Source organism: Kogia breviceps, chromosome 14 (assembly GCF_026419965.1).
Source record: "Kogia breviceps isolate mKogBre1 chromosome 14, mKogBre1 haplotype 1, whole genome shotgun sequence".
Taxonomy (NCBI): Eukaryota; Metazoa; Chordata; class Mammalia; order Artiodactyla; family Physeteridae; genus Kogia; species Kogia breviceps.
This window is the reverse complement of record NC_081323.1, coordinates 73,747,648-73,772,311: the sequence shown is the minus strand read 5'-3', so window position 1 is coordinate 73,772,311 and position 24,664 is coordinate 73,747,648. Positions and strand designations below refer to the sequence as shown.

General features: G+C 51.1%; 1 protein-coding gene across 2 annotated transcripts in view; it reads left to right on the top strand.

Annotated features, from left to right (window-relative positions):
- The window catches only part of GTF3C1 (general transcription factor IIIC subunit 1), a 73,706-nt gene that overhangs the window by 29,438 nt on the left and 19,604 nt on the right, over nt 1-24,664 (top strand). For both annotated transcript variants that reach the window (XM_059036149.2, XM_067014136.1), the window contains 16 exons: nt 295-509; nt 3,346-3,482; nt 5,162-5,315; nt 8,480-8,583; nt 10,103-10,287; nt 11,746-12,000; nt 12,271-12,416; nt 13,835-13,932; nt 14,428-14,524; nt 14,643-14,820; nt 17,562-17,703; nt 18,107-18,242; nt 18,695-18,776; nt 18,910-19,098; nt 20,851-21,008; nt 22,878-23,020. In XM_059036149.2, the coding sequence (XP_058892132.1) occupies nt 295-509; nt 3,346-3,482; nt 5,162-5,315; nt 8,480-8,583; nt 10,103-10,287; nt 11,746-12,000; nt 12,271-12,416; nt 13,835-13,932; nt 14,428-14,524; nt 14,643-14,820; nt 17,562-17,703; nt 18,107-18,242; nt 18,695-18,776; nt 18,910-19,098; nt 20,851-21,008; nt 22,878-23,020 (2,419 nt within the window). The remainder of the gene's footprint in view (nt 1-294; nt 510-3,345; nt 3,483-5,161; nt 5,316-8,479; nt 8,584-10,102; nt 10,288-11,745; nt 12,001-12,270; nt 12,417-13,834; nt 13,933-14,427; nt 14,525-14,642; nt 14,821-17,561; nt 17,704-18,106; nt 18,243-18,694; nt 18,777-18,909; nt 19,099-20,850; nt 21,009-22,877; nt 23,021-24,664) is intronic.

The window sequence follows — 24,664 nt, the reverse complement described above, 5'->3', positions numbered from 1 at the left end:
TATCCCTTTCCCTCCAACAATCTGCGTAAGAAGCCCTTGGGGTTTTAGTTTAGTTATGGAAGACTTTTCTTAAAACACGTGGAGGGTGGTGCTGATGACAGGTTTGCACATCGGGGGTCAGGGTTGGGAAGGTGCGGCTCGCTGCTTGCTCGTCCACTTCCCTCGTCTTAAACTGACCACATGGACTCCTTTGGCCTGTGCGGCTCTGGTCCGGCAGCTGAGCAGAAGTGCCCCTCTCGCTTTCCCCCTGCTGTGGCCGTGGTTCATCCGTCCTACGCCTGTCCTCCATTGCAGGGGGGTGGAAAGTCATCAGCCTTCACCCACTGAAGAAGCATCCGTCTTCCTCCCTGGGAGCTGCTGAGAGAGCCTGCCAGAGTTCTTTCCGGGGGAACAACCTCCTGGACACCAGCAGCTCCTCAGACCCTGGCGTGTCCTTGGGCTCCCGCTGCATGGATAGTCACAGCGGCGACATAGCCGTGATCGAAGAGGTCAGGCTTGAAAACCCAAAGGTGAGTGCCCACAAGGGAGGGCGTTTCCTCTAGGAAGGAGCGGACGTCAGCCTTGGCTTTTCTGTGCTTAAGAATCACAACAATAACAACAAAATCAATAATAGTAAAAGTGCCACATGCTCAGGCAGTGTAGCGGGGGGCCCTCTACGGGAGGAATGCAATGCTCATTGACACACCACCTTCACGCAGCCCACCTTAGCAGAAATCACCTGCATATTATTTACAGGGTTTTAAAATTTCCAACAACGTACTCTTTCTCCTTAAATTTATTTTGAAGGAAAAATGTGTATGGCTACTTTAAATCAGTGGTTCTCACTCTGGGCCGATTTTCCCCCCGGGGGACATTTGGCAATGTCTGGAGACATTTTTCATCGTCACATCGGGGAGAGGGTGCTAATGGCATCTCGTAGGCAGAGGCCAGGGATGCTGTTAAATGTCCTAGACTATGCAGGGCAAACCACAGCAGAGTTATCCAGCCGGAAGTGTCAGCAGTTCTAAGGTTGGAAAAGCCAATATCATTTGCCATAAAAAGAAGGTGATCGTAAAATAGATCTGATAAAAACAAAACTTTCTTTGTCCATTCTGGTCAGATAGTGTTGTACTTCACAGTGTTAAAGACAGTAGAATCAAACCAATACTTTTTCCTCAGTGTAATTAGAAGGATTAAAAAGCAGTTGACACGGGAATGCCTTTGTCATTATGTGATTCAGTTCACTCAGTGCTGTCCTTGGTCACTGGAAGGTGCCTCAGATATGGCCAGTGGTGCCTCAGTTGCCCAGCACAGAACAGACTTGAGATTGGGGTGGCCTTTGATGCTGTTGCTGCTGTTTGGTTCAGGCCTCACAGCAACCCTGTAAGGTGAAAGCCAGCTCTGGTCAGGAGGAGGCAAGCAGAGCCCTTGGGGACTGTGAGGGACTTGCCTGCTCAGTTAATGACAAAATGGAGAGTGGAACCTGTGGGTGTGGAGCTCCCACCCTGCCCTGCTTCTCCATTTCTGGTGTGGAAGCCTGAGCTTGGGTTCTATCCCTACAGCAGGAGTGATGGGGCATGGGGTAGGGGATATTTTCTGTGGAACTTTCTAGAAGCTTCTAACTGTATCGTATTATTGGATGCCGTGACTCTTTATCAAGTCATGATTGGTCTTGTCTCCACCTGAAGCACCTGCCAGCAGGTGGATCCCACCAAGTTCCTGAAGGTTTTCCCTGCCATCCTAGCCCTGCCACCCACTTTGCACCTCCTCATCAGGTCCACGTGTCCCCAGCAGCACATTCCCTCCAGGCCCTGCCAGTCCTGCTGCTAGCTTCCTAGCTCACCTCTTTCTCTTCCTCTTAGAAATCTGTCCCCATGGGCTTCCCTGGTGGCACATTGGTTGAGAGTCCGCCTGCCAATGCAGGGGACACGGGTTCGTGCCCCAGTCCGGGAAGATCCCACATGCCACGAAGTGGCTGGGCCCGTGAGCCATGGCCGCTGAGCCTGCGCGTCTGGAGCCTGTGTTTCGCAACGGGAGAGGCCACAACAGTGAGAGGCCCGCGTATCACACACACACACAGCACACACACACACACACACACACACACACACACAAGAAAAAGAAATCTGTCCCCAGAGTAATGACAGAACTTGTCCTTCTTTTTGCCCACTTGCTGAGAAGAGGGGCGTGAACTGTCCTGTCTGGAGGTCCCTTGGTGAAGCGTGTGTTCACTTTGCTCTGCAGCAGCGCCGTGGAAAGCAGGCAGATTTTCTCACGTGGCTCTCCTCCAAAATGTTTGCTTTGAAACGCAAGAGAGAACCAAAGTCTTTCTGCCATTCTTGGGCCCCTTCTTGGATCTGTGACCCTTTCGCCCCTCGAGCCCCGCCCCCTTCAGGAAAGAAGCGAGCCTCTTCCAGAGCACCGGTGCCAACAGGGAAGTGATGGGACCCTGGCCCAAGGCGCCTCCTCAAGCATGTTCTCATTCTCTGGAAGCGCTTCTCCAAGCGAGGAGGGCATCCAGCAAAACAGGCTATGGGACCGCCAAGTGGCGCTGAATTATGCTGAGTGATTTGCCAGGAGTGTGTTAGGGTTAGGATTTCCTTTCCCTTCAGGGTGCACATTAGGGCTTCAGCATCTTTGATCCAAAGGCAGATGGAACAAGTTCAGATTCTAAGTTCCTGGAAGCTAAAAGGACCCATGAAGAGAGAAGTGGTCGTCGCAGCAGGGGTGAGGGAGGGCACCCGTCCGCTCTTCTCTCCATCATTCACTCACCACTCATCCTGATCCACTCGGAAGCCTGCCTCTGCATCTCCCTTATGTTCCCAGAGAGGCTGCCCGTGGTTTCCCTGAGGCAGAGGCAGAAACCCGTCCTGGTGCACGTTCTCGCCCTGGGACCCGGTATGGTGGTTTTGCCTCACTGAGCCCTGGTTTCCTCTTCTGTAAAATGGGGACCAAAATGAGGTGGTTGAGAGTTCTGGATGAAGAAACCCCATAGAGTGACAGCAGGGAGTCGGCCCTGAGTCTGTTCATTTCCTCCCTTCCACTGCGGAAGAACTAAGTAAAGATTGAGTGAATGCGGTCCCCTTGCCTGGGAAGGGCTGGAGTAGATGCCTCTTCTTTCTGTTCTGAAACCAGCTGATCTTCATAAAGTTCGGGGATCCTCTGCTGGCAGATGTCTGTGCTGTTACAAAGCACTGAAATAGTGGGGTAGTGGGATCCTATGGGGGCAGTAATCCTCTTGACTTTTCTTCTTGAAATATGGCGTAGAAATTCCATAAAGAGGGAAAGCGTACTGGCAGGAGTGGTGTCTGGCCCCCAGACCTTGCCGAGTCCATAGTTTTCTCATGCGTTTGGTCCCTGTTCTAGGAGAGTAGCAGTTCTCAGAAGACTGGGAAGCATGGCCCAGGCCAAGACAAACCCCATGAGACTTACCGACTGCTGAAACGCAGGAATCTGATCATAGAGGCTGTCACCAACCTCCGCTTAATCGAGAGCTTATTCACGTAAGGAGTAGTCTGTCTGTCTGTCTTGCATTAATAGTAAATCCCACATCAATCAGTCATCACCATCCACAGAAACGACTTACAGGCATTTTCATCTCTCTTCTGCTGTATAGATTCTCATAGGAGCCCTTTGTGGTAGAATGGATTTGCAGTCTGTTTGTGTGATTTGAAAAGTATAGACATTGAGAAATATCCATACACTTGACAGGGAGAGAGAATGATGGAGCAGGAAATAGAGGTCACCGGGAAAGTGCATTTGCCTTGTTCCTTCCTTAGGAATTTGGTGCTCAGGAAGGGGTGAGAGGAAACAGAGGCAGGTAATAGCATCAGCTTAGAAACATTGTTGTTAGTTCTCCACAAAGCCTTTTGTTCAAACAAAATCCTTTATGAAAACAAAAACAAAAGGGACGTGAATGGATAAAGAAGATGGAATATTACTCAGCAGTAAAAAGAAACAAAATTGAGTTATTTGTAGTGAGGTGGATGGACCTAGGGTCTGTCCTACAGAGTGAAGTAAGTCAGAGAGAGAAAGACAAATACCATATGGAATCTAAAAAAAAAAAAAAAAAAAAGGTTCTGAAGAACCTAGGGGCAGGACAGGAATAAAGAGGAAGACATAGAAAATGTACTTGAGGACATGGGTGGGAGGGTGAAGCTGGAGCGAAGTGAGAGTAGCATCAACTTCTATACACTACCAAATGTAAAATAGTTGGCTGGTGGGAAGCCAGCTACATAGCACAAGGAGATGGGCTCGGTTCGGTGCCATGACCTAGAGGGGTGGGAGGGAGGTTCAAGAGGGAGGGGATATGGGGAAATGTGTATGCATATGGCTGATTCGCTTTGTTGTGCAACAGAAACTAACACAGTATTGTAAAGCAATTATACTCCAGTAAAGATCTATTTTTTTTTTAAAAAAAAAGGGACACATGTGGAGCTTCTGTGTCCAGGGTGCAGTGGAGGCTCTGCTCCCTGGTTTGGTCCTTCTAACCCACTGTTAACCACTACGTCCTGGGAGGCATCCTTGGGCTTCTGGGCAGCCAAGGTCAAAGCCACTCGATTGGAAGGAGCCTTACCCTTGAGTCTAGGATGTGAGTTCTCTAACTAGGGGATGGGGAGACTTCCTGTGGATACTGCTGCCTGGGTCTCCTCTTCTGTGCAGGTGAGATGGAGCTAGGTGCTCCTAATATCCCTTCTGGACCTGCCATTCTATGAGTAGTGATATAGAAACATCACCATAGTGACTCAGTAACATCTAGAGAGAAGATATGTGAGCAGAGGAGTCAAAAGAGCTTCATATCTGAGGGTGTCAACAGTGGCAAACTGGAACATTCTTTAGCTGGATGTTGAATTAGCATGGAGACTCAGTGAAGACAGATTTCCATCACGGAGCTCAGTTTCCCCACCATCGTTGTCACGAATCATATAATCTCTTTAGTTCCTGGTGAAAGGCTCAGAACGTGAAGCTGCTGTGAATGGTGGCTTGTCTTTAGCTAACTCATTTATCATAAAGAGAGATGATCTTTGCTATCTTAAGAAGTCATCCTTTCAGTGATGAAACACCCTTTAATTCTCCCCTACTTTCTGCTGGATCCCATTAGGCAGGTGTCGGTTGCCTGGGTTTAGAAAGGCCTTCCATGTTGAGACTGGGAATATTAACGGCTTATTTTGTGATGCTGCAGGATTCAGAAGATGATCATGGATCAGGAGAAGCAAGAAGGTGTGTCCACCAAGTGCTGCAAGAAGTCCATCGTTCGCTTGGTGCGGAACCTGTCCGAGGAAGGCCTCCTGAGGCTGTATCGGACGACAGTCATTCAAGACGGCATCAAGAAGAAGGTAACCACACAGACCACCGTGCGTGCTGGGTGTTTTCTTACCCAGCTTCCCACATCCTTGTCCCTCGGTTGTTCCCTTGTTGCTGATAGTTAGGAATTTCCCATTATGCCTCCTCACTGGGGCAATGGGGATTATCTCTACTTCCTGTGGAAGCTGGAAACAGAAAAGAGGCAAATAACCTGCTTGGATTGTAGAGCAGCCTGTGCAGCCCAAGGCAGGTGTCCTGCCCCACAGCCAGCCTCGAAGGAGAGGATGGAAAGGGAGGCATATCCAGGTTCAGCTGACTCGCACTGGGAGAAATTAAGCAACATTTAGAAGGTGGAAAATTTAGGGCTTCCCTGGTGGCTCAGTGGTTAAGAATCCACCTGCCAATGCAGGGGACGTGGGTTCAAACCCTGGTCCGGGAGGATCCCATGTGCCATGGAGCAACTAAGCCCGTGTGGCACTGCTACTGAGCCTGCACTCTAGAGCCCACAAGCCATAGCTACTGAGCCCACATGCCACAACTACTCTAGCCCATGCGCCAGAGCCCGTGCTCTGCAACAAGAGAAACCACTGCAATGAGAAGACCATGCACCACAACAGAGAGTAGCCCCCGCTCGCCACAACCAGAGAAAGCTCGAGCACAGCAACGAAGACCCAATACAGCCAAAAATAAATAAATAAATGCATTTAAAAAAAAAAAAAAAAAGAAAAGAAAAGGAAGGTGGAAAATTTAGACTAAGTAGCAAGAACATTAGCCACAGAAATCTGCAGAAACATATCCTAGAGGAAATGATGTCAGCAACTCAATTAGCATGCACTGCCAGGTGGTCCAATGGGGACAGTTGATCTCTTCTTTCCCAATTTATGTGTTTCTGTAAAGTTTAAAGTTTGGGGCCATTCCCATAGCAACTGCAGCTCAGTGGCTTTGCACATATTCTAAGGCATAAATTTTTCAGGGTCAGAGTCATTTGAGATACCCGGCTGGGCGTTGGGACCAAAGGCAATGGTGTTGCGGAATAGGCATTTGTAATTTCCTGAACTTTTTTCCGACTACGTTTTAAATCTCTGCCTTAAGAATGCTCTGCTTTGATGTTTTGTTTTCTTAATAAACTGGCAAGGTCATTTCTGGTCTTTTTTACTTTATCTTATTTTTTTGAGACCTTTGAAATTTGAGAAACATAGAGCAGTACCAGAAAATGACTTAAAAAACTCTGTTTCTGGGCTTCCCTGGTGGGGCAGCGGTTAAGAATCCGCCTGCCAGTGCAGGGGACACAGGTCTGAGCCCTGGTCCGGGAAGGTCCTACATGCCGCGGAGCAACTAAGCCCTTGCGCCACAACTACTGAGCCTGTGCTCTGGAGCCCGTGCTCCACAACAAGAGAAGCCACTGCAGTGAAGAGTAGCCCCCGCTTGCCACAACTAGAGAAAGCCCGCCTGCAGCAACAAAGACCCACTGCGGCCAAAAATAAATAAAAATAAAATAAATAATTTTTTTTTTAAAAAGATGGAAGTTTAAAAAAACAAAACAAAACTCTGTTTCTACCATTCCAAGTTGGGCAGCTCATCAGTTTTTATATCTGCTGTGAGTCCCTTTGACATCGCCCCTCTCCCTTCCCCAGGCTGCCTGCCTCTCGTCCCCCTGAGCATGGCAGTAGGTCCTGGTGCTGACCTCTCTCACTGGGGGACAATAGCCCAGCCGGTCAGCAGCAATGGCTCTGATTTCTGTTGGTCTTCACAGAGCAGGTCTTTCCGATGTGCAGCCTCCTCAGGCAGTAACTGAGAGCAGGGAAATGAAATCTCCCCCAGCCTAGGAATGGAGAGAGACTGTGTTTATATAGACATATAGACATCTGCCGTGTCCCCCATGCCTCTTTGGTCCCATATACATCGGTGGTACCAGAGGGAGTGGGCAAGAAGGTGGGGATGAGTGAGTGTCCCAGGTGAACACTGAGGATTGATCAGTGTCCCGGTACTTGGGGCCTCTTGCCGGGGGTTACCATGCAGTAGCCCATTTGCCAGCGGGAAAGGCCGCTGTATCGTACATCTGCCTCCAGAGTAAGCTTCAGTTTCTCGGCAGCACTCGCTCTGGCACCCAGCGCATGTGCTGCTGGTGGCTCCCGCCTATCTTCTGGAGCCACGCTGGCTGGAGTTGCTGTGTCTGGCACCCGCCTTTTGCCGTTGCTCCTGCGTCCTGCCATGTCCATTGGACTTTTGGGAAGTTGGCCTGGCCATTTGGCTGCGGAAAGTGGGGAACTAGGAATGCTTTGTATTTGCACCTGGCTTATAGATTCTCTGAGGTGTTGCCTAACTGTATCTCATTTGAACCTCACAAAACCACGAAAACAGTTGGCAGGGCAGCAGGGAAGGGTCTCCATTTCCCAAGTGAGGAGCAGGAGAGATGGAGCCACGTGTGGCCTTTGGAGTCCCTGTCCAGGCATGGCCACCTCTCCCCTGTGACCCACCCTCTTCGGGCCATTTTGGGCATGAAGCCTGCTGGCCAGAGTTACTTGTTTAGAAAACCTTACCTTGCTGTCTCCTGGCGCCCAGGCCTCAAACTCCCATCTGCTGCTCAGCCCCACTGAGTTATGGCCATTTGTCAGTCTAGTTATCACTTGAGAAATGATAACCACCTTACTGTCAAGCCTCAGTACCTTGGAAAAGCTAAAACAACAAAGGCAGCCCCAAATCCTCTGTCACTTTGTTTAGAGGCGCAGCTGGCAGGAGTCCCCGATGGCACTCTCAGCAAGGGGAGATTAATGACAGCCGCTTACCTCTTCCAGATGGAGGCCCTCAGGATTCCCAAGCAACTGTGCGAAATGCTCAGCTAGCAAGATGGGGTGTCGGGAGCAGCCCCCCAGGTAGCAGCCGGGACCAGTGGGCCATGACAGTCCAGCTGGGGGGCTGCAGGGCAGACCGCTTGATTTCCAGGGCAGAATTCCTAACCAGTCAGAGCAGCACATTACAGATGGCAGAGCTTTCTGGCTTGGGCACTCGAGGGATTTTGATGCCAGAAACTGTAAGGGCAAACTGTTTAGCATTTTACTTCCCGTTTCATAACTGCCTTTTGGAAATGTCAATGACAGCAGGTATAACCAGGGTTCCACCAGGGAACTGAGTTGTGGAACTAAGTCTCCCTGGCACCTCCCCAGCCCTTTGGGACCCCCCCGACCTCTCTCCACAGGTGGATCTGGTCGTGCACCCGTCCATGGACCAGAACGACCCTCTCGTGAGAAGTGCCATCGAGCAGGTTCGTTTCCGGATGTCCAATTCAAGCACAGCCAACAGGCAAGTGGCAGCTCCCATGGGAATTCACAGTGATGCTGCCTGGGTTTGTGTTCCAACCTGAAGCAGTTTCCACAAAAGCCCTTTATTCATACTTTTGTGAGATCAATGAAGTCACTGGTTTGGGGTTTATGGTTCATGATCCCCTAGTCTCAAAAAGGATAAATTTCTGGATTCTTTAAGAGGAAAAAAATCCTAACGTTCTTCTATTTTTTTTCTTTTTTTAATTTTTATTTTATATTGGGGCATAGTTGATTAACAATATTGTTAGTTTCAGGTGTACAGTAAAGTGATTGTTATACATATATATTAAGTTATACACGTATCCTTTTTCAAATTCTTTTCCCATTTGGCTTGTTACAGAATAAAGAGCAGAGTTCCCCTCTGTTAACATATGTAAAATGTTTAGAAAGAAACTTGGCATGTTTAAATATTTTGGTAAATATTGTATGTTTGTTGAGTGCATGATGAGGCTGCAGGAAATGGGAGAGCAGAGCCGTTTAGGGAAAGGCCTTCTAGCCCCTCTGGGATTTTCAGGCCCTCTCTGTATTAGTTGTCATCCTCTTGATAAGCTTGAAATCAGCAAGATTTCTTCCAAACGGATGCACAGTTACAATTAGGTACTGTCACCTCCCTGGCTGGTCTTGGCTCTCATATCTCTGGTAATATAGCTTTAGCTAGAAGAGCTGTTTTGGGTTTTTTGTTGTTGTGGTTTTTTTTGTTGTTGTTTGTTTTGGTTTTTTTTTTTTTTTTTTTTGCGGTATGTGGGCCTCTCACTGCTGCGGCCTCTCTCTTTGCGGAGCACAGGCTCCGGACGCGCAGGCTCAGCGGCCATGGCGCCATGGCTCACTGGCCCAGCCGCTCCGCAGCATGTGGGATCCTCCCAGACTGGGGCACAAACCTGCGTCCCCTGCATCGGCAGGCGGATTCTCAACCACTGCGCCACCAGGGAAGCCCTGCTAACTTTCTTAATTCTGTGCTCTATAATAGAGTGTGGACTGAGTGTTCCAAGTCCTATGACATGTGAGACTTGCGTAGTTTATAATATAGCTCAGAATGATTCTGGTTGCCTTTCTGAGGTCTTCTCTCATTTTGTTCATAGACCACCTAATGGACCGGCAGAAAGCTCGGGGGGAGAACGTTCTCAGTTGGGTTTAAATTCAAGGTGGCGCCTGGGCTCGCAGATGTTGGTTTGTGGGGCCTGCCATGCCTTGGCCACAAGTGCTTTGAATCAGTTACCAATTAATTTCATGTCAAGTTCCTGATTTCTGGCATTGATGAAAGTGTCAGAGGACCCAGCACATTGGGCTGCGCTTCTCACGAGGTAGCAGCTGCCCCGTAGGTGGGGGTCCACTGTCCAGGTCACCCCCAAATGTCCAGTGCCCTGACACATTTTATCTGTTTACATCACCTGTTTGGCCCCTACAGACAGTTGATTTGAAACCCCAGGGCCAAATTCTTGAGGACAGACCCTGTCCTTTCTCAGCCCTTGGTTTTCTAACATCTTATATTTGAACTTCAGGGTTAAAGCACCCCAGCCTCCAGTGCCTCAAGGGGAAGCTGAAGAAGAAAGTCAAGGAAAAGGGGGCCCAAGAGGATCGGGAGACTCTCAGCTGAATGCTTCCTCTAAACTAGAAAGTGGACGGGTGAAAAAGACTGATGAGAAAATGGGCATAACCCAGCTGAAAAACTATCACCCTGTTGTAGGTAAAAAGCAGCTTCTTGTCAGGGTCTGTTTCTGTTTCGTTTGGTCTTCTGAGTCACGTGGTGTTGCACGTCCGAGCCCTGGGCTGCAGGCAGAGTCAGGTCTGAATCAACAGCTGGGGCCGTGGGGGGCTGGTCACGTGCCGGCATCAGTTTTCCTGTCTGTAAAATGGGGGTGATTCTTGCCCGGAGTACCTCACAAGGCTGTTTTAAGGCCCAGGAGAAATTATGCCAGGTCCCAAGCTGAGGAATTGTTCACGAAGTTTAACTCTTTCTGCTGAATACCCTTGGGCTGGAACATTATGTAAACCACAGAAAATCTCTGCCTTTCCTGAGCCCACAAGCCTCTGGTAATTACATCTAATTTTCTGGGATGCAGTTCTCGAAGAGGGCTGTCTCCCCTCACCCCACACCAAGCTGCTCTGATGTCAGCTTGTGCTGGGCCGGTGCCCATGGCCAGGCCTTCGTAGTTGGGGTGTGGTTGTAGTTGCTGGTCACAGCGTGCAGCTGGAGGAGGAGAGCAATGGTGACAGCTCACAGACTTCTGTCAGGCAGAAACGTCCTGGTTGGGGACCCGGCAACCCGGGGATTCTGAGCAGGAGAGGTCATTTGTGTGACTTCCCTTGCTGAGGGCTCCAGGCACACGGACTTGGCCCAGACTCTTAACGTCTCAGAAAGTACAGGTGGAGGGAGAAACCTGCGCACAAGGCGGCGCAGCGGAGCAGCACGTGCACCTGAGTGGGCAAGAGGCAGCCGAGAGCTCCTCGCACGGTCAAGGCCTGACGGCAGAGGAGGGGCCCTCCGGTCCCGTGTCCTCGCCACCCTGTTCCTATGCCTCCCTTGGCTCTCACCTGTCTCCTCTCGCTGGGGAAAGTCAAGGAGCACTTTGTGTCAAAGAAATAAGCTATTTTGAAGAACCTAGATTCTGGGATATTTTGCACAGTCCCCATCAGCCTCAGGTCCTCTTGCGGGGGTCTGTCGTGGTGGCCCCCTGCCCTGTTACACTTTGGCTCACCTCCTGCACGCTCCCCCTTCCTTGCTCCACCCCGTCACTCAGGCCAACTGACCCTTCCTCGAATGTGCCAGGCACACCCCCGTCTCAGGCTTCTTACATTCGCCCTGGGGGGCATGTCGCCCATGTGTCTGCATGGCCCGCTCCCTCACTAACTCGAGGACGTCCCTTAAGGCCTCTCCCCAGTGAGACCTTCTAGGCCTCTGTAGAGTTATAGCCCTCCTCTGCCTTCCTTGCTTTATTTTCTGCATCAGCTATTTCCATCCGATGTACTATCTTAGGTAGTTTGTTACTGTCTGCCCTTTCCCATAAGAAAGTAAGTCCCGTGAGGGTGAAAACATTTGCCGTCTCCCTGGCCCCTGGGATACAGCGGCACTCAATAGTTTTTGAATGAATTGAACTCAGTTGAATCTGGGATTTTCAAGCATCGCCCTCCTTTCTTGCCCCAGTTCCTGGACTTGGGCGTTCTCTAGGGTTTCTGCCCAAAATGCCTCGCCTGCGGGTGATCCACATGTTTCTGTGGTACCTGATCTATGGGCACCCTGCCAGCAACACGGTGGAGAAGCCAGGCTGCAGCAGCGAAAAGAGGACGGGGGCCCCGTCTTCCTCCGGGAGCAATTTGGAGGCCTCCTTCGATGCCCCACCCAAGGACACCCAAGATGGAGCCACCCGGGAGGGTGAAGTGGAGCTCTCCACAGAGACCGGTGAGATGCCTTGGGTAGGCAGGCCACAGTGGGGTCCAGAGGGGAGTCATGGTCGTTCCTTGTCCTTATGATCTGAACTGGCTGAGTCCCCATACTGCCCTGATCAAAACAAAGACACAACCCAAACTTCTTGAGCCTCCGGGCTTCCTGCCTGACAAGGAGGATGTTGCCCTAGTTTGTGGTGAGAGGGGGGAACCAAGACCTACTGGGAGGCGATACCAGCATCATGACCAGGACCCTATCTCAGGACGGACCCCTGTTTTCTCCCAGTGTATGTGGATGAAGCCTCGTGGACGCGCTACATCCCTCCCGTCCCAATCCACAAGGACTTTGGCTTTGGCTGGGCTCTGGTCAGTGACATTCTTCTCTGCCTGCCCCTCTCCATCTTCACCCAGATTGTGCAAGTCAGCTACAAGGTACTGATGACTCCCAGGCTTTCTCAGGGGCCGGTCCCTCAGCTCCATACCAGAGGGCCTACACTCACCTGGTCAAGGGAAAATACTTGCAGTTGCCTGGCTGGCTAGCTGGGTGGGTGGCTCGCTAGACAGATAGGTAGATAGGTAGATAGATAGATGGATGGATAGATGGATAGATGGATGATAGAGTGGCTCGCTAGTTAGATAGGTAGATAGATAGAGTGGCTCGCTAGATAGAAAAGGTGACAGGATAGATTGGGTGGATAGATGGATGGATGGATAGATGGTGAGTTAAAGGAAATATTTCAAAGACTTGTTCTTCTAGATCAGTCAAAAGACAGACAATTATGGTATAGCAATAAAATATATTTTTACAAATTTGGTAAATACAGAAAAAGGAAAAAATAGAAATTACCATAGAAATCCTATAACTTCATCACTCAGAGGTATCACTGCTAGTGTTTTTGGTGCATTTTCTTCTAGTCTTTTTCTTCCTATGCCATGTTTGTATGTAATGCATGTGTATATATATGAGGTCTTCCTTTTTTAAAAAAACTGAATTGAGACCGTACTGTATTTACTCTTTTATGATCTGTTCTTTCCACTGAAGAATGTATTGTATTTTCCACATCGTTGCTTTAACTTGATATTAAGTAAATCCGTAGTATTCCTTCTTATGCACGTACCCTAATGTATTTAACCAATACTCTATTTTTGGACATTTAAGCTCCAGTTTCTTGGTGGTGTAAGTGACATGTTGATGAATACTTTTTGGTAGACATATTTGTGGGCAGCTCCAAAATTTTTCGTCTCAGGTTAAGGATAGAAGTAGAATCACTGGCTTTAAAGGCAATAAGCATCCTTCATCCTTTTTTATTTTATTTTATTTTATTTTATTTTATTTTTGCGGTACACGGGCCTCTCACTGTTGTGGCCTCTCCCGTTGCGGAGCACAGGCTCCGGACGCGCAGGCTCAGCGGCCATGGCTCACGGGCTTAGCTGCTCCACGGGATGTGGGATCTTCCCAGACGGGGGCATGAACACCCGTGTCCCCAGCATCTGCAGGCGGACTCTCAACCACTGCGCCACCAGGGAAGCCCTAAATTTTTAATATGAATAAATATATTACCCTATTGTCCCCCAGAAATGTTTTAGCACTTTGCATGCCCACCAGCAGTGAGTGAGGCCACCTGTTTACTGTACCCGGCAGTGTGGCAGATGGGTTGGAGGGGAGGGGCATCAGGGCTGAGAAATGTGGGAGGTTTGGAGGGACAGGCAAGAGGGGGCTCTGTCCCCATGGGATAGATGGCCAGATTCAGCGAGACCACAGCCTGGAAAGTAGTGGTGTTTTTTTTTTCACAATTCTTGCAATTCACCCTGTCCTTGAGGGTGAGCTGAACCTGAAAATCACCTCTCAGGTGGACAACCTCGAGGAGTTTCTTAACGACCCTCTGAAGAAGCACACGCTGATCCGCTTTCTCCCCAGGCCCATCCGGCAACAGCTTCTGTACAAGAGGTGAGGTCCCTGCAGCCGACTCAGGGCGGCCGAGGGTCCTGGTAGGCCCCTTGGAGTTAGGCTTCTGAGTAATCGTTGACCAGGAAGAGGAAAGGTTTCTGCCTGCCAGGTTGTAGCGACCCAAGGTCATTAATTCAGCCACCTGTGCCTTCTACATAAAGCACAGAGGCAAATGCACTGTGGGCTGGGACATTTTAGTACTTGCTTTCAAGGTTCTTTTAAAGTAAAATCTGCTGATAAAGACTGCAGGTAATAAGGTGGGTCTTTCCTTTTGTTACTTTTACTTTCGAACTCAAGACCCCCAAGTAGGATCAATGCCCCATTGCCCTGGTTGGTGTTGGGATGGGGATTCTGGGTTTCAGCACAGTTCAGGCTCAAGGCCCGTCCTCAAGGTCCCACAGGTCGAAGAGAGGAGAAGAAGCAAGTCACATCCCTCACCCCTGTGCAGACCCCCTGACGGCAGCTGAGAAGCTGCCACCCCCCTCTGTTTTCCAGACGTTACATTTTCTCGGTGGTGGAGAACCTTCAGAAGCTGTGCTACATGGGGCTGCTCCAGTTCGGGCCCACAGAGAAGTTTCAGGATAAAGATCAGGTAACGGCCTCCAGGCCCAGATGAAGGTGGTCCTGACTGCTAAGTGCAGTTTCCAGACACCTCACCCAATGCTGAGGCTGAGGCTCTCCCCTCACCCCATCCGGTGTCTCCCTCGTAGGTCTTTATCTTCTTGAAGAAGAACGTGGTCATCGTGGACACCACCACCTGTGACCCCCATTACAACCTGGCCCATAGCAGCCGGCCCTTCGAGAAGCGACTCTACGTCCTGAACTCAATGCAGGACGTGGAGAACTATTGGTTCGATCTGCAGTGCGTCTGCCTCAACACCCCACTAGGTACCATCCGTCTTTACTGGACTCACTGTTTTCCCTCCTTTCTGTGGGATAGCTGGGAGTTAGAGCTAGAAGAGACTAGAAGCCTCCTGCTGGTTTTCTGACTGTCCCCCGCAGGCCTGGAGTGTCCTGGAAGCTCCCTTAGAAGGGACAGTGGTGGGCCTTACCTGGAAGGGCCACTAGTCCTCCACCCCATTGAGCCCACGCAGCTTCGCTTTTGTCTTTATTCATTCGCTCCTTCTGTAGGTATTTATTGAACACCTTGTGTGTGTCTTTTCCTACCCGCGATCACACAGCAACAGGACTTACGCTGTCTTGGTGAAGACACAGCACACAGAGATCCAGAGTGTGATGAGAGCTGGGGAGGAAACACACTGGGTGATGAATCGAGGGTGTTTTACTGGGCTGGTCAGGAGCAGCCTTTCTGAGGAGGAGACTTTGAGCTGAGTTCTAAAGGATGAGGCCGAGCCAGCCGTGACCAGAGCTGAGGAGGAGCATCCCAGGCAGGTGCAACGGCCCTGAGTGTTGATGGAGAAACAGAGGAGGCCGGTGTGCGTGGGAGGGGAGCGGCAGCTGATGAGATGGAGGAGCAGGCAGGAAGCGGACTCGGGGGCCTTGCAGGGCACGGGAAGAGTTTAGGTTTGTTCTAAGAGCAGCGAGAAGCCATTGGAGGTTGTAAGCCAAGATCTCGGGTCTTTCAGAGTTGCCCTGGCTGCTGTGTAGAGAACAGACTGAGGCACCAGAGTAGAAGCAGGGAGACCAGCTAGGGGCTGTGATTCAGGTCCAGGAGAGGTCCGCTGGTGACAGTGAAGGACAGAGGACAGGTTGGGAGGTGTTCAGGAGGAGGAACTGACTAGACTGTCCAGTGGGTCAGATGGCTTGGGCTTTGAGTTAAGCCTTGGCTTGTGTTCTCTTCTGTCTCTGGAACATCCCAACCTATGTTCACCTTGCAGACGGCCACTCCCACTTCAAGCATTCTCTCTCTGAGAAAGCCTTTCCAGCATCTTTACTGTCATCTGATGTCATTCTGGGAATTCCTTGAGTACAGGAAATTTGACTTGTATCCCCAGCGTGTCTCAAAGTGCCTGGTACATAGGTGACATCCCGTAAATGTTTGTGGAATGAATGGAGGGTTTGTAGAAGGCATTAGAACCTCCAGTCTTGTGCTCTTTCCTCTAAGCCAGTTTTCATCAGTTCCGTTCTTGCCACCAGTCCCAGGAGGAAAAGGATGCCACATTCCATTTGCACCTGGGAGAGGACTCCCTCTCTTCCTTCTGTCACAGAGCTGGAAGATCAAGGTTACACTTTGATTTTTGCAAAGCAGGAGCCACATGTTTATTGGGTAGAACTGTTTAATGCCAATAGGCTAATGAGCACTTGTATAGATACTTTAATGGGTCCAGACAAATTTTAGCAACAGAGTTTTGTAGAATCCTCTGGCATCAGCAGTGAGCTAGGCTTTTACCAGGGCAAATTTTAAAGTGCCCTAATACCCCTGCGTTTTATACCTAGATAAAAATTTGCGAACCAGTATGTTATTTGCACCAGAGTTTTTCAGGCTTGACAACTAGTGAATTTCCATCCCTTCCCATGTTCGTGAGCCGAAATGTGGGAGGCTTATTGAGTCTGTTAATCAGGCATTGATTGTCCCTTCATTCAACAGACATTCGAAGGGGTTCTGCCCCATCAATAATTAGACGTGAGCATCCTTTAAAGTGGGGCTCCCAGAGCTTGTGTGCACACAGGCAGCACCTGGGGAACCCATTGAAATGCGGATTACTGGGCGTGGTCCAGGGATTTGGATTCAGCAGCCGTGGGGAGGGCCTGAATCTGCGTCTGCCACAGGCAGCTTGGTGGTGCAAGGCGAAGCATCGCCTGAAGTCCTCTTAGGTTCAAGTTCCCTTCAAATGCATGACCTTGGGTAAGCTCTTTGTAACCTCCTGAGCCTCAGTTTCTTCATTTCTAATCTGGGAACACCACCGCCACCTTGTGGGGCTGAGGTGAAGTTTGAACCAGACGTCTCACGTAAAGCTCCAGCTGGGAGGTGCAGGGCATGGGCTCTCCCCACCGCCCCTTGCCACTACCCAGGCCAAAGTCTCCCGCTGCCCATGTTATGAGAGGCTCTTCGGTAGTCTGCAAATTATCATAGCCTTCCCTGGCCTGACGCAAGCAACGGTTTTAGTGGTATTTTCTATTTCCTTGCAAGAGATGCTTTATTGTGGAATCACTGAATGTAATTTCCCAACTAAATTAATGCACCTCTGGGGCACTCAGGAAACGTCTGGCTGCTCCTGGAGCCCGGTGCGCCCAGGGAGACTGCGATGCTGCCTCGCACTGTCTAGATTCCCACCAGCCCGACCCTGGCAGCCACCACCGTGTGCAGCCGTTTTCACTCGTCGCTTCCTCTGTGCGACACACAACTCCCCTGGGCATCCCCCTGGAAGGAAGAAGACGTGGAGTTTCTCTGGTTGCCTGCGCGCCTTGCCTCTGTAATAGAGTACAGGCTGCATGCAGGCCCTTTTCACAGCTTCAGGACCAGCTTTAACTCTCTGCCTTCTGCATTTTGTGCATTTTGTGCAAGGAGGTCCACCAGTTTCAGACCCCCTCCCCTAGTGGGGAGCCTGAAAGGTTTATCCCTTTCACAGAAAGGGAATCCAGTCTTCTCTTGCCACCCCTCGGCAAGCTGTGGCCAGCAGACCGTGGCAGGAAGGTGTCCTCAACGGGGCTTGTGTCTGGTTTCCTAGGCGTGGTACGCTGCCCGCGCATCCGGAAGAACAGCGGCCCAGATCAGGGCAGCGATGAGGAGGGCATTCTGCAGAAGGAGCAGGAGAGCGCCATGGACAAGCACACCCTGGAGCGCAAGTGTGCCATGATGGAGTACACCGCGTGCGTCCCCGCCCCGCCCTGCGCTGTCCCCACATGCAGGGCCGCGGGGGTCCTGGTCCTGCAGACTCTGGCCCGCCCTCGGGCCACATCGGGCTTCCCTGTCAGGCCCGGAAGCCTGAGTCTCTGGTGCCGAGGCTGCAAGTTGGTGGCTGTGGCTCACATCTGGCCCCAGCCATGCGGTGGTTAGCTCACCTTTGGTCAAAAAATAAAAAGAACCAGTAGCCAGAGTGCAGAAATTGGGAATTTTACATAGCAGTCTGGGTTTCTGACAAGCCCTTTACTTCCACCTGCCAGGTGTTTTTCTGGGAAGGTAACAGTTATAATAAATGCCCCCTACCTACTCCATGGGCTCTCTTTTCAGTTCCCAAGGAGGGCTCGTTTTCTGTTTATTTCCATCTCCCAGGGGCAGCCGTGAGGTCGTGGATGAAGGCTTTATCCCCGGAGATGGGCTGGGAGCCGCTGGGCTTGATTCCAGTTTCTACGGACACCTAAAGCGAAACTGGATCTGGACCAGCTACATCATCGACAAGGCCAAAAAGGTGGGCTTTCAGGATGGGGGCATCCATTCCCGGGCCCCCACCCGGGGGGCTGCCATTGCTACTCACCTGCCTGTCCCTTTCCTGGCTCACAGTTTTGGAACTGGCCAAACCAAAATTGACCAGAGACACAAATAATTACTTCCATATATACTAAGCTCATGTCAGGCCCCTTAAATATCTGCCTGGCCTTTTTTATTTTTTTTTCCCCCCCGCAATGGATTCTAATTTATTCTGCGATGTGAACAAGTATTCCTTTTTAAAAGAAAGAACAGAAGGTTTGTAAGACAAAGGTCACACAGGGAGGGAGGGAGTACGTGTGTGATAGGAGGGTGGCGGTCCCTTCGTCACAGTCTCTTCGTCAGAGACACGTGCACCTCAGTGCTGTGGCTGCCCTGGGCTCCCCGGGGTCCGTGAAGGCTCACACTTTATCCGGTGCCATCCTCGTCTTTTAGGAGACCACCACGTCGGAGAACGGGCTCACAGTGAGGCTGCAGACGTTTCTGTCCAAGCGCCCGTTGCCTCTTGGCGCTGGAGGTACGTGGGCCAGAAGTTCAGCAGAAAGAGTCGTGGGACCGTCTCGGGCCGACACGATCGCTGCACGTTGGCTTTGGCTTCTGGCCTTTGCAGAGGTCATTCTGCAGCGCCGGTGTCCTGTGCTTATTTCCAGGCAGCGGCAGGTTGACTGTCTGGGGAAAAGCACGAGCAGGATCGGGGCTCTGTGCTGACAGGGAAGAGCACTTTGAGGTTGACCGAGAGCCCACGCTGGACAGGAACCAGAAAGTGAGGGGTGGGAAAAGCCAGAAGCGCAAGCGGCTGAAGAAGGACCCTGGGGAGAAGATCAAGAGAAAGAAAAAAGGTTTCGTGATGCTCATTCGTGTTTGCCAGGCTTGCCTTTGCATGCACGGTCTGGCTGGGGATGGACAGCAGCCTCCCCGCAGCCCAGCCTGAGCTCTGTCTTCAGACTCGGGTTCCATCTCCTTCCATTTGGAGCACTAACTGCGTGATCACGTTTTATTTTCCATACTCAGCCTGCTGACCGAGAGGGCCTCGAACTGACTCTGCTTCCCCCCGCTTTCTCTGTCTCTGCATTGTGTAGAGCCTTTTCACTTAGTAACTCCCTCAGTTCAAATTTCTAATTTCTTTTCAACTGGGAAAAAAAACCTTGGCAAAAAATCCATAGCAAAGTCCTCATCACAACCAGCCCAAATCCTATTATTCTTTTGGTTTGCTTTTTAATATCTGCATCTGTGCTAATCAGGGCAAAGTTTAAAGTTATGTTGTGTTTTTAAATCAGAGGCAACATGCGTGTCACTTCAGCCTGCAGGATCTCTCCAGATCTCGTGAACCCGTCGTGTGCGGTGCCTCGTAGATTGCCCTCTAGGAGTCTTTATTTGGGCGATATTTACAGTGAAGGAGGGCAGCGAGAAGACCAGTGTCCAGGTTTTAGGCCACTTTTATGTCACCTCAGTGGTGTGTGTGTTTTAACAGTGATCTGAGAGCCATAGCTATTTCAGCTGAGAACAGAATATTTTAACAGGAGCCTGTTTTTAGTGGTTTATTCGGCTGGTGCTCACAACAAATAGCCTCACATCAGCTGAAACAACCTCCTCTGTTTAGCCTGTCCAGATATACATAAGATCAGTTTGGCTCGCAAAGACCTGAATTCATTACAAGGCAAAATACGGTGGTGGTATCGATTTGAATCTAAATGCTCTTGCCCACTTTTCTCCTGCCCTCATTTGGAAGACACTCACTAAACAAACAGTCTTTTGGAATTGGCAGTAGCATATGGTAGCATATGGTGTCTGCCTGTGAAACTGCCACCAGCGACTCCCCGAGGGGAAGAAACTTCGGGAAACCCAGTGGTTGAGAGCTCAAGGTTCCAATCCTGTCTGCCGCTTACTAGGCTCTGACTTTGGGCAAGGTGCTGTATCTCTCTGTGTTTCAGATTCCTCAGCTGCCAAATGGGGATAATAATTGTATCCTTCTCATAGGGTGTTGCCAAGCGTTATTTTTAATTACAAGTAAATATATGTAAAAAGCTTAAGCCAGTGTTTGGCACCTAGTAAACATTCCATGATGTTAGTGATTGTTATTAATTCGGTAGTAGCTACTTTGTGCCAGGTGCTGCGCGAGGTGTTTTATACCCAGTCCCGTTGACTCATCAAGGCAGCCCTGTAGAGTGGGCCTTGTCCCCACGCTGCGCCAGAGTTTGCACAGCATCTCTGAGGTCGCAGAGCAGGGAATGGTGGGGACCCACTTATCCAGAGAGCGCACCCCAAGCAGGCTCCCTCGGCTTCTGTGTGAGGTGCTTTCAAAGGGTTCAGTGCCGCCAAGGGAAGGATCAGAGATGGGCAGATAACTAACGAGAGGCTGCATCAGGCTACCCAGCCCGTCGCCATGAAATGTGAAATGATGAAAGGGGTAAAAAAAATCTGTCAGGTTGGTCTGAGTCTTTTGTGATTAGTTTACATGACTCCCCGCACGATGAGATTCTGATAACCAGTACCTTGGTGCAGTCTGACCTGCTGGGCAGGGACCCTTTCCCTCTCCACAGTGACAGCTCCAAAGTGGTTATTAGAGGCCCCCTCTCCTCCTCCCCTCTTAGAAGAGCTCCCAGAAGAAAAAAGCAAAAGGCTGCGTTACCACGACGAGGCCGACCAGAGCGCCCTGCAGAGGATGACCCGGCTGCGCGTCACCTGGTCCCTGCAGGAGGACGGGCTGCTTGTGCTCTGCCGCATTGCCAGCAACGTCCTCAACACCAAGGTACGCGGCGCAGCGCCCCCGCCCCCTCCCAGCCTCTGGCCCGCTGATTTGCGAGTCCCTCTCGTCATGGGACCCGCATAGGGAGGCTCATGCCTGGGGCCTCTCATCCATCCCATGTACTCCACTGGGCCACTGGGAGAAGCATTTCCCAGAATCCTAGCAATGGATACCACACTCGTTTTCTTGTTTTGTTTTAAATTTTATTGATTTTATTGGGGTATAGGTGATTTACAATGTTGTGTTAGTGTCAGGTGTATAACAAAATTAATCTGTTACACATATACATATATCCACTCTTTTTTAGATTCTTTCCCATTTAGGTCATTACAGAGTACTGATAGAGTTCCCTGTGCTATACAGCAGGTTCTTCTTAGTTATCTGCACACCCGCCATGCTTATTTTTGCACATCTGTTTCCTGGCTTCGGCTCACGCGTCTTCGTCTTTGGCTGGCTGCAGGCCACACGGCTGAGAGCTGTGCCCTCCCTCTCTCTTCACCAGGAATCTGACCCTTCCCTGCTCCCCACCTCCCACCCTCATCTTCCTGGAAAACTCCTATTTATCTTTCAGTAACTGCTTATCGTGTCTGGAAAGGCTTCACTGATCCTGCCAAAGGGAAGTAGTTACTGCGTTCTCGCTCTGCCCCTTGGACGCATACATTTCACGCTGCTCCTTTGGCTTCTGGCGCCTCTTAGCCCACTGGAGTGGCTGCTTCTAGTAGCACAGGGACTTCTTTCTTGTTTTTGTAGCTGCAGCCCCTCGCATGGTGCCTCCCGTGCAGTAATCACTCTGTCCGTGTAGACCCAGTCAGCGTGGGATGGTGGCTGTCCCCGGGTTCACTCCCCGCCTCCCATGCCATGCCGAGGCGAATGTCCCATCAGGCTGGTTCCCAGAAGCCACCCGGAGCGTGGGCTCTGCCAGTGTCCCATCCAGGGCCCCTTCCAGGCAGTAATACCGCCAGGCAGAGTAGGTGAGGTGGCTTCATAGGAGCCCCGTTTGTGTTTCCTGTTCTCAGCCATACCAGCCGAGAGAAACCCACTGAGAGGTCTGATGCTCTGTGCCTGCAAGCTCATTAAATCCCTTCTCTTGATCATTGCCCCAGATTTTCTTATCCCTCCACCCCTTCCTAACTTCCCACCCAATCCCTTCTGCCAGGAGGAACCCAAAGGCGTGTTGCTGTCCCTAATACATGGCCTTGTCTCAGCACTGATGGGAGAGGCCTCTCCCTTCCCTGCCACCCTCCGCGCAGCCAGGGGAGCCAGGAGAGCCAGGAGGGCCTTGCACGGACCCTCCACTCACTCGCTTCAACTTACACCAGATTCCTGGGCCCACTCCTGCTGGGGCGCTAAGAAAATAACCCTGTCGTCAAGCCCCTTCCTTACCTGGGCTGTGCCTTCCTGCATGTGTTCACTGAGAGGGTCTCCGGAGTCTGTGACTCAGCACGTTCCGTTTCCACTCGTGTAACTACAGGCACCGTACGCAGAGCGTTCTTGAGTGTACACGATGGGTACTTAAACCTCTAAAACCGTCTAATGAAATGCATCTTCTGTACTCCTGACTTCCTGTGACGCATTGCCTTCCAGTCAGTATTACCCAAGCACCCTCCGAGCACCTCTACTAGTCACCAAAATATACTCTTCCCACTGGACCTGGAGGATTTGTCTTATTCCTCTCTGCCCAGCACCCACTCAGGGGCAGGTACATGGTCAGTGCCCAGTAAATGTGACTGAGTAAATGCGTGAGGTGACAGTATTGAGTGTCCGCTGAGGAAAGAGACTCCACAGAACGTATTTCCCCCTCCTTTACATTAGTGGCCCATAATGTGGGCTCCGAGGATACTGATTTTGTGTCTTGGCTTGTGTTTGATCCAGGTGAAGGGCCCGTTTGTCCCCTGGCAGGTCGTGCGGGACATTTTACACTCAACCTTGGAAGAGTCTTTGGATAAAACATCCCATTCGGTCGGACGAAGAGCTCGCTACATAGTCAAAAATCCACAAGCCTATCTGAACTATAAGTAAGCCTCCTTTGAACTTCCGTGACTCCAAAACGAGGGTATCCCAATGCTTCTAGTTCATTCTTTACATTTCTTTCATCCCATTTGCTTAAAAGAGTCACCTGTAAAATCCAGATAGATAAAATCCGAGTCGTCCGGTAGCATATCAGTAGTCTGTTGGAGACTATTAGTGAGATTGTCCTTGATTTGGGGGGGCTGGGTGTGATTCTGGGCACTTTCACATTCAAGGTGTTATTTATACTTTAGAACACTTGTGAAGCGGGTGCTGCTCTCCTTTGTTACAGGTGAAGAAACAGGCTAAACAGGCTAGGTGACAGCTCTGAATGGTACCTCTTCACCTCACCTGAGTAGCATGTGGTGAAAGCAGAGGCCTCCGCCCATTTCCACTAGGGTTTCAACACTCCAGAGCAGCTCTTGATGTCTCCGTGTTTGTGGTCCACCACATAGCTCACTCCAGAAGGAAGCTAGACAGGAACGGGATCACTGTACCAAATGCACTCGGCCATTTCCTCAGCAGAGCCAGGCGTGCCCTAAAGACTTGAGGGGATGGCAGCTGGCCAGGAGCTGCAAAGCCTCCCCCGTCGTCAGCTGCCCGCCGTCTGTTTCTCTCAGGGCCAGGGTGTAAAGCCGTTGCCAGCCCCGTCAGAACCCTGCAGCTCCCTCCCTCTGCCGGCGCGGGCTCGAGTGGCGAAGCCCAGCGGGCGGTGTGGGAGGGTACCCGAGTGTTGCAGTGTTGCAGGCAGCACGAGGGTGAGGCCGGGAAGCGGAGCTGCTTCCACCAGCTGATGTTTGGGCCACGGGTCAGTGGGAGAGCTTGGCTCCAGGTTGATTCCGAGCCCTGCGCTGCCTGCAGTCAGGCAGATTGCGAGGAAAGCAGCCCAGCCCTGGATTGCAGAGGAGACTCAGCCCTCTGTCCAGGCTTCTCAGTCTCGGCGCTGCTGACATGTGGGGCGGCTCATTCTCTGTTGTGGAGTGTCCTGGGCACTGGGGTGTTTAGCAGCCTCCCTGCCTCCACCCCCGAGGTGCCAGTGGCAACCCGCCCCCCCTCCCCCAACTGTGACAATCAAAAATGTCTTCACATGCCCTCCCGGGGGTGCAGATCGCCCCGACGAGAACCACTGGGTTAGACACCAAGGGGCCTTCCTGTGTGAAGCCACTTCCCCAGTGCATGGAAGACTCTTAGAATGTTCTGTCTGAAAGGGCTCTGACCACCTGGTCCAAAGTCCTCCTGTTTGCAGAGTGGAAACAGGCCCAGAGAGAGCGTGCAAGTTGGCTGGGGTGACAGTGAGCTGGCAGTGAAGTGAGATCTGGAAGTCGGGTTTCCTGGCCCCTGCCTGATGCTCTTCCTCTTGTCCCGCAGCAGCCGGGGAAGGGGGACATGAGGGGGCTAAAGGGTGTGCAGGCCCAGGTCTCCATCCACTGCAACTCAGAGCTGTGGGACCTGGGACGGACGGGGCATTTATCCCCTTAGAGGCTGTTTCCCCACCTGTGAGCAGGACGATACCAATAGTAACCACATGTGTCCCACCTGCCCTGGCCCTTGGCTTCTTTGTGACCTCGGGGGCAGGGGTGGACCCTACACCTCACTGAGCTGTCAAGTGGAATGACAGTCTCTGCCTTGCAAGCTCTTTATGAAGGAGCAGC